Consider the following 16,529-nt stretch of genomic DNA (forward strand, 5'->3'; position numbering starts at 1 on the left):
AAAAAAACCTGTTTTTTAAAAATTATTTTTATTTTTATAGTAAAATTCGGAATTAATCAATGATGATTTTTTTCCTAATTCTTACGAGTCCAAAACATAGAAAAATCAGATGATCGTGATTCTCAAACAGAAAGCCGATTTTTAACGGAGAAACGAAAATTATGATCTTTTCAACTTTCCGCTAAGAAAATCGACGATTTTCGAAAAATTGGGATGTTATTGTTTTCACCCCGATTTTCGGAAGTCGAGTTTTTATTAGATGTCGACGTTTTGAGGTCCTAGAAAGCTATTCTAACTATTTTCAGAATGATGTCCGAGTGTATGTATGTATGTGTGTGTGTGTGTATGTGTGTGTGTGTGTGTGTGTGTGTGTGTGTGTGTGTGTGTGTGTGTGTGTGTGTGTGTGTGTGTGTGTGTGTGTGAGTGTGTAAGCTCTTTGTAACTTTTTAACTAATGAATCGATTTGGATAGTTGAGGTGGCAATCGAAAGAGCTTGTTGGCCCTCAACTTTCCTGAAAATTTCAGATCATTTGATCAAGTAGATTCGAATATATTGGCGAATTACGAAAAAAAAAAATTTTTTTTTTTTAGTTTTTTAGTGATTTCTCAGTAACGACTTGAACGATCGACTTAAAAATCTAATCAGCTCTAGAACTTTAGAAGCCGCGCCGAATGCCGCCTCAACCATCTCAATCGGTTAATTTGTTCGAGAGATATTGTTGGCGAAAGAAATGATAAAAGTAGTGAGACAGGGGGAGTTCACCCCCCCGATAACGTAGTACTCTTCCTTACTTACCGTCGCCGATACCACCTGTCGGTAATGTACCATATCTGCGGTCGGTAATTTGTACATATCTGATGTGGGTAAGTCACACCCGGTCGGCAAAGTAGGAATTATCTTTACCGACCGTTGCTGATACCGACTCTAGGTAAGATTTTATCGACCAGCAGTAAATTATCATGTGTATGACGAAAAATACTGCCACACTATGATCAGAGCTGGTACCTTATCGTGTACCAGCTCTGATAATAGCATGACATGTATTTATAAATGATCATTCGGATTCTTTATATATTGAAACTGGGTGTAGCACGAGCACTTGCGAGAAGCCCCCAAGTCCCTGCCATCTCGTGGTTTAGTTCTTCCCCCACCCCTCTGTTTTAGCGGGTAACTCGTTAGTGGGGGAGAATGAAGCTGCGCGAATGCTTCGATGACATCATCTTCTGCGTCGATTACCGTTACTAAGCTCATATTTCAGACCAAGTGGGGGAATATGAACCTGCGCAATTGCGTCTTTTTACCCGATTACGTCATCTTTTACGTCATACTACAAGTCCGAACCCGTTTTCGGCAACTAGGTGGGGAAATAAAGAGTTGAGTGGGCGACTCTAGCGGCCATATGCATCAGTCTGCTCAAGTATTTTAAAGTAGAAGCATTTAGTGTGCTATTTAAAACTTATAAAAAAGTGATTTATAAATGGACCGCCAAAAACTAAGGTATTGTAAAAAAACATATCTTTTTTAATTAAACTAGCGTGCATTTTTGCAACCATATTAACTGCCTATCTTTTTACAGACCTCATGTATGCACTGAACGTTGTGAACATTCAGCACAAATTGAGTACGAGACAGTGAGTGTTTTGAGTGAAGAAGAAGACAATTACATTCATAAATTACTTACTAAAGAAAAAGAAATTGACTTACAAATCTTATATTGGAAGAACTTATTACTATCTTTTAAAGATCGTAAAGACTACGAGCAAGCCTGTCACAGAATTACATACGTTATAACTCATTTAATGTTCAAAACTAACTCATCAAAAAATAAAGCGTAGACGTCTGAAATGGATCAATTAAGTGAAGAAGAAATAGAGTATCTGGTAAACCATCCACCATACGTCTTATTTGAAGCAGAATTATTGGCACGTTATTTTGAACCACCCACACAAGACTACATTGAAAGCTTTGTACGCGATATTCATATTTTACAAACTAATTTGAATATTATTCTAACTAGACGAGATAAAAAAGCGTGCCCATACTGCTGTGCATTCAAAGACTCTGTAAAAAAACTGTATCAGGTGATCGAAAGCTTGGAAAAACTAGAAGAACGTATTGTAAAAAAATAAAAGACAATGGAATTTATCTTAGATTTCGCGGGATTTGTAATGCCCGATGACACCTTAGTAGTGAAAGAATTATGTGTAGTGGACATAACAGATGAAAATTTCTCATTCTTTAAGTGTCAACATTTTATCTTTCAACCGCCATTGGAGTATGATGGAGTGATTATGCAAGAAACTCTCGATGAAAGTGGCTGCGGTCATGGCATCCGGTGGGACTCAGGTGAAGTGCCATACAGCGAACTCAAAGATATTCTTAAAGATTTGGTGAGCAAAGCAAGTTATATTTATGTTGACGGAAAGCTAAAAGACAAATGGTTGACGATCATGACTGATTACTCAACACAAATAATCGACATCCAACTAATGAGACATTATTCATTTGAAAACGTGGATCGCTACAATAAGGAGAAATGCCCGCTGAGACAGTTTCATCGCCGAAGAACACATGCATGTGCTTTCCAAAATATTCAACAATTAAAGCGGTGGTTCCTGGATTTCTGGGGTGACAAACCATCATACGAAAAATCTGTGCAAATATATTATCAATTGTCTGATTTGAAAAAAATGCATAATCGTGATATCGCCTGTCTTGATTATCACTTTCTTCTACGTTTTGCGAGGACCCAAATACGTCATGTTTACGATACTCTTCCATTGGAATTACAAAATAATGATAAAATAAGAGATTACTCATTTTGCATGGACCACTACCCAGCGTCTGGTGGTGATTGGGATATTTGTGGAATATGGCTTTATCCATACCGAAAAGATTGTCCAAAGTGTATAAATAATAGTAATTCTATAAAAATAATAATTCACAAAACAAGTTAAAAAATATACAATTTAATTAAACTTATGATATTGGAATGTATTAGGTTAAGATTATAAATAATAAAACGAATTAAATCATCGGTGAAAAAATTTTTATTTATTAATTCTTTTAATCAATACAGGTTCTATAATATAACTTGATCTTTCTATCCTATTTTTAAACCTTTCTCGATCTCGAGCCATTTGCTCCCATTCACCTCGTCTAGCAGTTTTGTATGCATACCTCCATGTGTACATATAATGTATAGTTGGCGTTAGATCAAATTGCACAACCATGTTTCAAGTCAATTTCCGTACAGTGCTGCTGATGGGATTATACTCAACTATACGATCGTGAATGATTAAACAATAAGCCGTTGTGTTTTGTGGAAATTGATTTGTGGATTCAAACTCCAATCGAATGTCTACTGGTCCAGATTTAATAGCCTCATTCTGTTTAGAGCAGTCTATAACACAGAGTGGAGCTTCTTGCAGAAATTTCCGCTTTGTCAACAGTGGCTCAGGCTCTTTATTGTAGTATGAAGATTGAAAATCAGTGTACATATTATACAATAAAGCATACTGATTGTCGTTTATGTCCAAATTAAGATCCCCGTACGGATAACTCTGTGAGTTCAGGAATAACTTTACGTTCCGAAGCGCACAGTGATCAAATCGACTTGCGTTCTTCCTTGCGTCGTTTTTTCTTGCTGTCTGAAATCCGAGGATGACGTAACGTGGCTTCTCCAGTTGTGTTGATGTTTTGACAGCCCAAATGTGTCTTGAGGTTGCTGGTAACAGCGGATACTCATACAATTCCCAGGTTCGAAAACTAATTGAGATAGCTGGATCACTGGTAATATAATTTAATGCTTGAATTTTCTCCTTGTCTGAAAGCGTTACATACGGCACAATCCACTCAATTTTTTGTAAAGTCAATTTTACTTCCTCAGCACCCGCTCCTGCCGCTGCTTGTTGTATGTAAGCATTAATGTCACTGTTTGAAATTGTAAGAACTATCTCTAGCTGAACATTAGGGTGGGTCAAAAAAATCGAATAATTTTTTTTTGACTTTATACTCTGAAAAATAGGTTCGTAGACACCTAAAAAGAATTCTCTCCAAGTATGAACTCTTAATTATAACGGGAAGGTCCTCCGCTTTGCGGGTTTCTATTTTTTTCGAATAATCAGATAAAAAAATTTATATCTCGCTTCCAACTGCTTGGAAAAATATTCCGTGGCATAGACTTTGTAAGAAATTGAACGCTCTACAAAAAAGGTCTCTTATGATTTTTTCAAAAACCTAACCGATTAAAAGATATTTCTAGTTGAAGTTTGGCTATTTTAAGGAAAATATTCGTTTTTATTATGAATTTTATAAGTCGATGAAAAAAAATTATTTCGGATTGCGGAACTCATGATTTTGTAGGAAATTTACTGCTCTACAAAAAAGGTCTTCTATGATTTTTTGATTAAGTGGAGCCGTTACGAGATATTCATCGTCAAACATTAACGAATATCAATATTTCCAGTTTTTGATCAATAATTCGATAAATTTTAATTTAAACTATGAGTTTCAGGAAAATTTACATAAATTTAAATTTCTATCATAAAAGTCACTCCTACAGGAGTTATTTGTTCAAAAATTCACTAAGAAGTTTTTGTTCTAATGATATTTTTTGTAAGCTTTATTTGTAATAATTTAAAATGTCAATTGCATTGGCATTTCATATTATTACGGTTGTTTAGTATGTATTTTCAAATTTTATTCTACCAATTATACATAAATTTTTTTGTGAGAGAGGCTTTTTGTTCTGAATTACATTACTTCTTCTGTTGGTACTCTAACGCTAGCGCCACCTATGTTGTTTTTCTTAACTATCTTCGTTGTCTACTTTTTTATCAGTACATTTTCAGTGCTCCAAATTGATAATTCAATAAAAAATTTATCTATAAAAAAGTTAAATACTGGTTGTTTCTCACTTGATTCAATACTTTTCATATTAAATTTGACAAAAAAATATGTCATTCACTTCAAATTAAACTAATCATCGGCTATATGTCGAAAAAAATGCTCTAATTTCTTGTTTTAATGCAATCAAACAAGCTCAAGACTGAAAACAATATTAAAAAATCGGTCTGTCAGTTGACCCTGCGGGCCAGCCCCAAAACTTCCCGCTGAGCTCGAAAACATTATTGTGAATATATTTTCGAGCTCTTCGAGCTCGCAAATACTTTTGTATGCCATTGTTTTGTAAAAAACCATTTTTTAGCATTTCTTTCTTCCACGATATCTCGCGAACGAATTAACCGATTTTGATGGTTGAGGTGGCAATCGACGCGTTTTATCAAGTTCTAAAGCTGGTCGAATTTTGAAATTGATTTATTCAGCCGTTTTTGAGAAATTTCAAAAAAACCAAGGAAAAAATTTTTTTTGAATTCTTTCGTCAACGGTTTCTCTTGAACGAATGAACCGATTTTGATGATTGAGGTGGCATTCGACGCGGCTTATAGAGTTTTAGAGCTGATTAGATTTTGGAATCAATCCATCGAGCAAATTGGAAGTTATCCAAATAAAACATTTTTGAAAAAATTTTATTTTTGAAATATCTCTGAACGCACCCTACCGATTAAGTTCAAATTTCTACGGCCTCAAGACATTAACAAGTCGCGTCGAATGACACCTCAACGATCAAAATCGGTTCATCCGTTCAAGAGTTATGAATATTTATATACATACATACGTACGTACGTACGTACGTACACACATACATACACTCGGACATCATCGTGAAATTAGTCAGGATAGCTTCCTAGGACCTCGAAACGTCGACATCTGATGGAAATTCGATTTTCGTAAATCGGACCGAAACCAATAACTTCCCGAATTTTTGAAAATTTACAATTTTCTTAGCGGGAAGTTAAAAAATTGTTTATAACATTTCTTTATCGATCGAAACTCAAATTTATGTAAATTTTCCTGAAACTCATAGTTTAAATTAAAATTTATCGAATTATTGATCAAAAACTGGAAATATTGATATTCGTTGATGTTTGACGATGAATATCTCGTAACGGCTCCACTTAATCAAAAAATCATAAGAGACCATTTTTGTAGAGCAGTAAATTTCCTACAAAATCATGAGTTCCGCAATCCGAAATAATTTTTTTTCATCGACTTATAAAATTCATAATAAAAACGAATATTTTCCTTAAAATAGCCAAACTTCAACTAGAAATATCTTTTAATCGGTTAGGTTTTTGAAAAAATCATAAGAGACCTTTTTTGTAGAGCGTTCAATTTCTTACAAAGTCTATGCCACGGAATATTTTTCCAAGCAGTTGGAAGCGAGATATAAATTTTTTTATCTGATTATTCGAAAAAAATAGAAACCCGCAAAGCGGAGGACCTTCCCGTTATAATTAAGAGCTCATACTTGGAGAGAATTCTTTTTAGGTGTCTACGAACCTATTTTTCAGAGTATAAAGTAAAAAAAAAATTATTCGATTTTTTTGACCCACCCTACTGAACATTCATGAGAACTTTCAGATAATCTTCAGCAAAACCACTCAAAATATTCAGCGGAATCAATAAATCAAAATTTCCTGCAGCGTTGATCAATTTGACATTATCTTCCATTACCCAGCCAGCATTCTCTAAAGTACTCAACTGATTTGGACTAAATGATACATAACCTTTCATCAGGCTTGTTATACCGACGTTACTGCTTCGATCAACTTCAACACCATTCATAAGTAAACGGAATTCTTTAATCATGTGGACAATCCCCATATTAACCAAGTTGGTGGTAGCAACGACAGCAGTATTATCATTCTTAGTAAACTTTCCGAGAATATGGAGTGCACTTTTGCTAGGAAGTATGCACAAATTTTGATTCTGGATGGTGATACGAACTTCATCATTGTTGTTCAAAGTCGACGATGCATAGGGTTGATGAGCATGCAGTTCATAGTGAGCAATTGACTCATCGAATATAATTGGTCGTTGGATATCCAATATATTAGCCATTATTTTTTATATCCTCTGTCACCTACTGCACCGTACTTTTTGCCTTTCTCGTAACCGCCGTACGCTGTACTACCTTTTATGCTTGGTGCTGAATATTTATCTTTGCTGTCTTTAAAATCTGTACCGTATTTACGTTGTTGGCTCTCTAAATACTTCTTCAAGTTGTTTGTAGCGTCGTTATTAGACATTATACTCAACAGCTTACCACCTAAGTCTTTCGACACGGGATTATGCAGCAGAAGTTAAATTTTATTTTGTTAATCTTCCACGTAAACGTAGTCCTAGACTTTTCAGGAACTGCTCGTTCTGATGTGTTAACGCCTTGTGAGGTCTTCTTCGACTGATTGTGCTTGGTCATGTTGATATCTTTTTATAGCCAGCGCCACTCTTTGTATCATATACAATACCCATTTTATATCGTTCTCACATGTAATCTTATGGTTATAGTTTCACCCCTAAAATTTGCTAATTTTCCATCCTGATCTACTATACGTAGTCTTATATTATATATAGCATCTGCGGTGATTGGAAGGTAAATGACGTGTGATGGCAACTCCACAATCTTATATCCTGGTGGTACACCCGGAAAAAACTCGTGAATCGTGTGCACTTTGCGCTCATTTATATAAGCACCTGTGGTTATATTACACTCAACCCTTAGGGCATTTAGCTTTAGTATGGCCACAGGTAAATCTGATGAGTGAGTTTTGTTTGGTTGAAGCCGACGATTTTTGAAACCTAACAGCCGACCAATAGAATCTTTAGGTATAAAATTTATAACCTGATCACATTTAATTTCACTTCTTAGTTCATTATTATTTGCTTTTATACTGATGCTAAGTCTCGGTAATGCTTTTCGTATGTATTTCTCAATATCTCCGATTTCATAACTACCAGTCGGTATTTTAATTACCTTTTCTTTAACAGGAACAATTTTGTTGGGGGTTATTTTCTTAGAAATATCTCTCTGAGATTGCACATCAACCTCTGGGTCCAATGAAACATTATCATCACTTCTCGTCGCTATAAACACATCTCGTTTTGTCCTTTTTGCATCAGGTTTGTCGATATTTCCTACATTGTTATCCACGATGTCATTCTTGTCTCCTTGTTCTTCATTATCCGGAGGATAAGTTACATAAAACTTATTAGCGCCAATGTCTATATTAGGTATCGAATTAAATGTCAGCAATTCTACAAGACCCAAGACATAATTCTTTCCCTCTGACAGTTCAATTGGTGGGAAATAATTTGCCTCTAACACAGAGGACGATCCTGTCAACGTTAACGTGAAAGACTCAGCCATGACTAATGTCCTGAGGAACTAGTCATATCAATTTAAAGTCGTCCGGAAAGAAATTTTAGACACAAATGTCCACATATAATTGTGTCAAAGTCTTGATATCTTTTATGATTATATTTCACGCTACCAACATCGAGATATTTTATAAGATCTTCTGGTGGTTGTAAATCACCAAAACTATCGAAATAAATTACTTTATCACGACTTTTCTTGTACGCCACCCAATGAGTTCCAGATCCAAATTTATCATCAAGATTGACAATAGCTGATTCGAATTCTTTAGGTCCAGATTTTGGCAGATCGTTTCTCATGAAAACACCGCGGAAATTGGGTATCTTTAATGCCTTGGCGTATTTCATCAAGTCGATGTTTGTAAGTGCTCGATGTGGTAGCTCTACTTGTTTTTTGACTTACATCCTCTTCCAACCGATGGATATGGCCACAAATATAGTCCCATACCACGTCTGTATTGCTTTAAGTATAAGCCTTTACCTATGGCTATCTCTTCCATTTTAGAATTATGTCTCTTGCTCTCCTCTAACTGTCTTTTGGTTGAACTAGCATCGTTAACAGCCTTCGCAACCGCCGCAGCGCCACCAGCGAGAGCACCGGTTGCTGAAAGACCTGCAAATAGGGGGATCAAAAACGGAAGTACACCACCGATTTTAGATGGAACTGGTAGTATACGTGGCTGTCGAACATTTTTCTTTTCACCAGATTTTTTCACCTCTTGTCGAGCCCCTTTGAGTGCAGATTTAATTGGATCACCACCTGCTTGCATTGCTTGCTTAGCAGCTGTCACAATTTTCCTCAGCGCCACCTTGGGTCGTTTGCTGGTACTTTTCTTCTTCTTACCACTCTTTCTCCTCTTCTTACCCACCATTCTCTTGTTCTTACCACCCATTCTTTTCTTCTTACCACCCATTCTCTTCTTCTTCATTCCCATTCCGAAGCGTTTTTTTGCCTTCATGATTTTGTTTATACTCCAAGCAGCGGCTTTTTCTCCAATAGTTGCGTCTTTCGCTTGAAAACGTTCCCACGCTTTATCAGCTAATATTTTATCAGCCTCGTGACGCGCCCCTAAATTTTCTCGATTTTTCGAGTAAGCAATATCGTGATTCTTACACGCTGCATCCAGAGGATTGATACCAGGATCACCACGAGCCAATCTCTTCTCTAACTTCGTTCCTGGACCACAATACTGATAACCAGGTATATGAAGTTCAAAAGGTAGCTTGTTAATGATACTGTTGACAATACCTTTCCCACTTATACGTCCGCACTCCATCACAGCGACATAATGACTGATAATAAATCATTATAAATTATCATACTTATAGTCTTAGAAATGAGTTGTCACTCTAACAGTGAACCGTTAACATGGAGTTCAAAAAACACGACGCTAAATTACCTGTGATAAATTTCGATCAAATTGTTCAAGGCACCGGAGTAAAAACGATCAAAAGACATGGTGCTTTACTACCGAACAGTGTGCGGGCAGTGTTTTGTGGCCCGTCGAACTGTGGTAAAACAAATGCCTTATTATCACTTATTATTCATCCCAATGGTCTGAGATTCAACAACATTTACCTTTACTCAAAATCTCTTAATCAGCCGAAATACAAGTTTTTAGAGTCACTTCTCAAGCCCATAGAGGGTGTAGGATTTTTCCCATTCAATGAACATGAGGATGTGGTTAAACCTGAGGATGCAAAACCTAATTCACTAATGATATTTGACGATGTTGCTTGTGAAAAACAGGATCACATTAGAGCTTACTTTTGTATGGGTCGACACAAAGACGTAGACAGTTTTTATTTGTGTCAAACTTATACACGCATTCCTAAGCATTTAATACGTGACAATGTAAATTTTTTGGTTCTTTTCCGCCAAGATGAGATGAATTTAAAACATGTATATGATGATCATGTAAATACAGACATGTCATACAATTCATTCAAAGACCTATGCTCTGCATGTTGGAATGATGGCAAATATGGTTTTGTGGTAATTGATAAAGACAGTGAGCTCAACAATGGAAGATACAGAAAAGGATTTGACTGCTTTATTAGTATAAATTAAAGTGTAACTCTTAATATAAATCATATATCTAGTGAACTCCAATACATCAACATGAAGCTTGAAGAGATTTCGAAACAAAAAGATGTGCTGCGTCAGATATCTGAAGCAAGTGACGCCATCAGACGAAAGCATAAAATGCTGAAGTTAGGTAAAGATAGCGCTGAAAAAGCTATGGGTGAAATGTTCAAACCCATAGTTACACCATTACAGAGCCTAGTTGAATCGTCGAAACAAAAAATTAAGCAAGAAGTCAAGGAGGAAATTAAAGAAGAGGTTAAACAAAAGGACAATTCAACACTCAACAATAAAACTGAATTTGATGATACAAGTCATTATGATAGCTTAATCTCTGATGACGATGTGAGTAGTAGAACTCTTAATGAGACCCAAATAAATCCCTCTGCTTCAAGTACTCCTGCTAAACCGGGTAGTTTAGTTAAATCCTATTTAGCCAAAGTGTATAGAAAAAGTAAAGAAATAGATTTGAGATATGGTGTTCGTCGGCGGTACAATGATTTTTATATCGGTGATTCAGAAATAAATTTTGAAGAAAATACATTTTATGTTAAAGATCATGAATATCCTATAACTCCTGGTTTATTAGAACTACTGTTTAAAAAATCACCCAATGATGCGAGTGTTACACAAGACGATAAAAATACATACCTAGAGATCATTAAAAACACAAACACTTATAGAAAAAATTACAAATCAGACGGCAGTATTTATGAAGATTCTACAATAAAGTTTAATACTTATATTGCTGATTTTCTTACAAAGACATCTAAGGGAAAAGGATTACCTAAATATAAGATTGTAAAGAAGAAGAAAACACATATGGACTATGTTTATTGGGATAATCCAAATGAACTGGTTGATCGTCTACGTTTACTCATGGCATCTCAAGCAGCTGGTAATCCAAGTCACACAAATGAAATTATATCAATAATCAAAGAGTTACGGGAGGCTGGAATTATATATTAACTGTATTTTTTAACTATTTCGACCAGTCTTCTGCTGTTCATAGAAGTGTACAGAACAAAAATGAGTATTGACATATTTGGACGTTCGTTAATGACAGCTGCACTTATTAGTGGACCACCTGGGCCACCTGGAGTTGGTTTTAAGTTGACTCCTGGTGGAGATTATGATTTGGAGAGTAAAAAATTGTGTCGTGTTGGTGATCCTTCAGATGATAATGATGTAGCAACATTGAAATTTACACGTGATCTAGTTCATAAAAAATTGACTTTAATGTATGATAGTATGAAAGATGATCTGTCCGAGATCATTTCACTGTTGCATGCCCAAGTAGTAACACTAGATTCTACAGTAGTCACATTAAAGAAAGAGGTTCAAGAACTAAAATTGAGGTTAAAAAAACAGAAAACAAGAAAAGAATCACTTGATGAGAATACCCAACGTATAAAAAAATTGGAGGCTAAAATTTTCAACGATGGAGGACAAAAAGTCAGTAATAGCTTATGAGCTCCATAAGCAAGCTCGTAGAAATTATCTGCGACGTCATGTTGATATCCGAGGACTCGATGAATCTTGGCAGGCAGATTTAGTTGAAATGATCCCATACGCTACTTCAAATAAAGGAAATAAATACTTGCTGACGGTGATAGATATATTCTCCAAGTACGCTTGGGCTGTACCAATTAAAAATAAAAGTGCTAGTGATGTTACGAATGCAATGAAATCTATATTCCAACAAGGACGTGTTCCGAAAAATCTTCATGTTGATCAAGGCAAAGAGTTTTACAATAAAGAGTTCAAAGATCTTATGAAGCAGTATAAAATTAATATGTACTCAACGTTCAGCAACCTGAAAGCATCCATATGTGAGCGTTTTAACCGAACACTTAAAACTAATATGTGGCGCCAATTCTCTGCTCGTGGTAATTATAAATGGATCAGCATGCTAGAAGAATTGTTAAATACATATAATAATACTAAACATCGGACAATTAAAATGAAACCTGTTGATGTAACTGCTGCTAATGAAAAAGAACTGTTTAAAAATATATACAAACCTCTTCAAATGCAGCAGCGAGTACGAAAATCTAAGTTTAAAGTTGGAGATAAAGTTCGAATTAGCAAACACAAACATGTGTTTGAGAAAGGTTACACCGCTAACTGGACAACAGAGATTTTCACTATAAAATCTGTACAAAATACCGTACCTACAACCTACAGACTTGTAGACTATCAGGAACAGCCGATAGAAGGTGGATTCTACGATGAAGAACTCAGCAAAGTTAAATATCCGGATGTTTACCTGGTAGAAAAAGTTATAAAAACACGTGGAAATAAATTATATGTAAAGTGGCTTGGCTTTGATAGCTCTCACAATAGCTGGATAAATAAATCTGATCTGTAAAAATGTATTATATTTTTGAAATAAAACAAAGTAATTTTTAATCATGTATATAAGTTTTATTTTTTTTACTAGCCTAAAATTTATAACTATTTTTTTACATTTTTCGTCTTTTGTTTGGTCTCGGTATAGTCATAATTTCATCTCTTGACACTTCGTAACCCCATGGTACAGTATCAGTACTGTTTAACAGAAGCTGACGTTTGTCATCTTCCCAACTTAAAGCTATCTTATTCTGAACTATCGTACTTACATTATGTTTATTACTTTTAATTACATATTGTTCCTTACTTAAATTTACATGATCATTTAAACATCGTTTGAAATCCTCAAAAGTGATAGTTCGCAAAGTCGGACGTTTGACACCTTTGGCTCGCTTTTTTACCTGATCTTCATTATGAATTTTAAAAGCATACAACTTTGCTCTAAGTCCAGTGAATTCTGTCATAATTTTGCCATTATTCTCGTCCTTCATCAGACCTAAAACTTTTTTATTAACTAGTGGTATATTGTAAACATTATCAGGTGGATAATCAGAGGTGTCAAACTTGTCGATATCACGTTTGATGATCTCATAGATGTCTGGTACAATAAAATGGTATATAAGACTGTCAGTATCAGTGTACATTAATTTTGATTCTTCATTTGCAAAATTATGTTTAACATAATTATAATGAAAGTCATATATATAAGTTTTTGATAGATCTAATATACAAAAACCAACATAAATTGGTTTGTTAAAGCGTACTTTTGCCGCCTTCAATTCAACAATTATAATGTTCTCATCAAAAATAGTAAGACTATGGAAGTTAGGCTTACAAATATAGTCAGCAGCACCGTATCTACCGGTCCATCTTGTTACTATATGAATTTCTTTGTATTTTCTGACATTTTCCATAGTCTTACCAAAAACGGCATTATTCATAAGTTTATAAAAGTCCTTTTCAAACTCATTCTTAGCAGCTTTTCTGCAATCTGTATTTTTATCTATATATGACTTGAGCCATGGTGACTGCTCAAATTTTAAAACTCTATGAATCTTTGTTAATTTTAAACCTAAATCTAAACATTGTTTTAAATTCTTATAATGTATAACATAATTTTTTTTATCATATAAAGTCGTCGATAATTTAGTATACTTGCTACCCGGTGGTGAAAAGTGTTCAGGACACAGTGGTAAATCTTTATGTAGATCATGCAATTCCTGAGGATAATGTAGATCAACTTCTAATACATAGCCAACACTATGGATGTCGTTCAAAAATTGATCTACGTTATCGACGTCAAAAGTAAGATCTTCAGGCGGATAAACCCATTCGAATGAACCTTTTGGTAGCGGCATACTCATAGCAGCACCATACAAATTATTTACATCGTAATACATTAAATAGGATTCAGCTTTATTAGGATCAAAGCTGGATCCCATGTAACGATTATTTGCCGCTGCATACCTATTTGTACACTGAGATACACCACCCCTTATACCTTTTTCAATAAAAAGCATCATTTCAGGATCAGTAAATAACTCGAGTTCAACATTTGTATATTTTAACATCGCATCGAAAGCGAGTCCCGGTGCCGTATAGTAATGTAAAGGATCTAAGCTATAGGTAGCCATACAATTATGTCTAAAATTTTGGAATATGTCCGCTAAAAGAAGGACATCGGTCTTTAAATATAAATCAGAATATTCGCCTAATGTCTTGATATCAAATTTATTCCAAACTAGTTGAGCAAGAGCGTAATCATTATCAGATACACTATCGTCCGATAATTTGGAATAAAATGAGTCCTGATCGGGCAACTGTTTGTCGTTAAGTTTGTCAATACCAGTTACGTACTCGTATGGGAATACACCCTTTCGAGTAACTAATTTAAATTTTTCTGGATCACTGTAATGTTGTTGAGTAATCTGTTTATCACAATCATTTAAATTAGATGCTAATTTGTCAAGACTAGATGCCATAAACCTGAATGAATCTATAAAACGTAAGCAAACTGATGTATTTTTAACATATTTCGTGAAAGATATATAACGTTCTTTGTTAATTGGTAATAATGTAATTTTACCCTCGAAAACGGTTGATAAAGATTTTATTATAAAATGGGAATCGTAACCAGATAAATTATGAAATACTACTGGTATAGTGTGAGATGTTCTATAATTTATATTACAAGATAAGTGAGCTGGGCCGCGATAATTACCAGTAAAATGACAGTGATCGTAGCATTTATCTGTAGCAGAAGTTATAGATCTTTCACAAATATGACAAACAGTTGCTTGCTCAAGACTCTCTTTTTGTTGTCTCGACAGAGGTTTCATAGCAACAGGATCTTTCAAGTATGATTCGACTTCTAATGCTAAACATTCTAATTTTTTTACAAACCACTCAATGCAGGTTTGTGATCGATTGAGTTCAAATTTAGATAAATTGTTATTATAACTGCAAAAGCGATAAAATGCTATACTATGTGGTATATGTTTGTCAAAATTATCATTGTCTTGGGGCTCAAGTGTACATTCTAGGTCTGCATAGACAACAAACGGTACAGTATCTTTATAGTGGTAATTTTTAAACTTTAAAATTTTATTTTCTTCAGTCGGAAATGTCATGTGAACTTTATTTAATGCTAAACAGTCTTTTATATGATCTTCAAACGATTTTTCTAATTTAAAATGGTTCAAGCATCGGTCACAAAAAAATAATTTGCTATGTGAAGCTGATATCTGACTTTTTACTAATCGTGAGAGATCTTTAATTAGAGCAAAATGATATATAGGTTCGTAATCTTTATACTCATTACTTTTCATATTTAAATTAACATTAGCTTGTAACATTAGAAGGTGGACTGTTTTTCTATTAGGTTTACAATATTTACTTAAATATAATGGAATTATAATACTTTTTTCAGACTTTTTCTTTGTAAAATGAGATTCAATACCATATACATTAATTGTTAAGTCATTTAGTCTTTCAAACTTTGGAATTTGGTTAAGTGTCATAGGAAATTTAATACCTGTATATTCTAACACAGCACTATAATGAGGATACGCCGATGTTCTCTCAGGATGTCCAGTGTTGGGAAGATGAATCGCAGCAACGATGCTCCATAGGAAACAGTACTCATCATAGTTTTCTATGTTTACAGCTCGTTTCATTTGAATATCTCGAGGAAGCCTCACAAATGTTGAACTTCCTCCTTGCAGAGTTGTGTATTTTGACATTGTTACAACCAGGTTGGTTATCTCCGTCAAACTCCACCCGGAATCCTTCTGATTAAATTCTTCCACTTTGTTCAACATTTTATTGTATACAAAGTCCGTATACCACTCAGCGAGAGATGTTGCAGGTAAAATCGCCCGACTCTTGGTGTTAAAGGATTTAACTTCTTCTTCGATCGATGTATTTTTTTTAAATTTACAAAAAAGTTCGACGTTCACTTTGACACCTGCAACGTTTTCCAGCATTTCTTGGATTTTATCCAATATAATGTCTCTAGACACATTTAAAAAATCTCTCAAGTCAGTGTGAGATCGGTTAATTATTGATCCTGTTTTAATGTTATTCCAAAAAGCGTTCTCGAGGTCTTGCCATTTAATAGATGGATTATTTACACTTAAATCACCACCTGCTACCTGCCCACTTAATTGTAGAAACTGATTACTATACCAACAAAGAACTGCAATGTTTGCTTGTACACTTCGTCGAACGTGAACGGTAGTATTAGGATCTGTTAAGATTGTATTAAAATAGTCTATTGTATCATTACAAACACTGTAACACCTCTGGCAT

At 34.7% G+C, this 16,529-nt stretch overlaps 3 protein-coding genes across 3 annotated transcripts; 1 reads left to right on the forward strand and 2 right to left on the reverse strand.

The window, feature by feature from the left end:
* Positions 1–3,237: 3,237 nt before the first annotated feature.
* Positions 3,238–7,155, reverse strand: LOC130666892 (uncharacterized). Its single transcript, XM_057468216.1, has 3 exons — positions 6,994–7,155; positions 6,581–6,922; positions 3,238–3,963 (listed from the first exon to the last, which is right to left on the reverse strand). The coding sequence occupies exons 1-3, from the start codon at positions 7,153–7,155 to the stop codon at positions 3,238–3,240; spliced, it is 1,230 nt and encodes a 409-aa protein (XP_057324199.1).
* A 3,248-nt stretch (positions 7,156–10,403) lies between these two features.
* LOC130666893 (uncharacterized) lies at positions 10,404–11,336 on the forward strand. The gene has a single exon (XM_057468217.1). It carries the CDS (start codon positions 10,404–10,406, stop codon positions 11,334–11,336), a length of 933 nt encoding a protein of 310 aa, XP_057324200.1.
* A 1,496-nt stretch (positions 11,337–12,832) lies between these two features.
* On the reverse strand, positions 12,833–16,529 carry LOC130666894 (uncharacterized). Its single transcript, XM_057468218.1, has 3 exons — positions 16,511–16,529; positions 13,882–16,467; positions 12,833–13,797 (listed from the first exon to the last, which is right to left on the reverse strand). The coding sequence occupies exons 1-3, from the start codon at positions 16,527–16,529 to the stop codon at positions 12,833–12,835; spliced, it is 3,570 nt and encodes a 1,189-aa protein (XP_057324201.1).

Source organism: Microplitis mediator, chromosome 4, assembly GCF_029852145.1.
Source record: "Microplitis mediator isolate UGA2020A chromosome 4, iyMicMedi2.1, whole genome shotgun sequence".
NCBI lineage: Eukaryota > Metazoa > Arthropoda > Insecta > Hymenoptera > Braconidae > Microplitis > Microplitis mediator.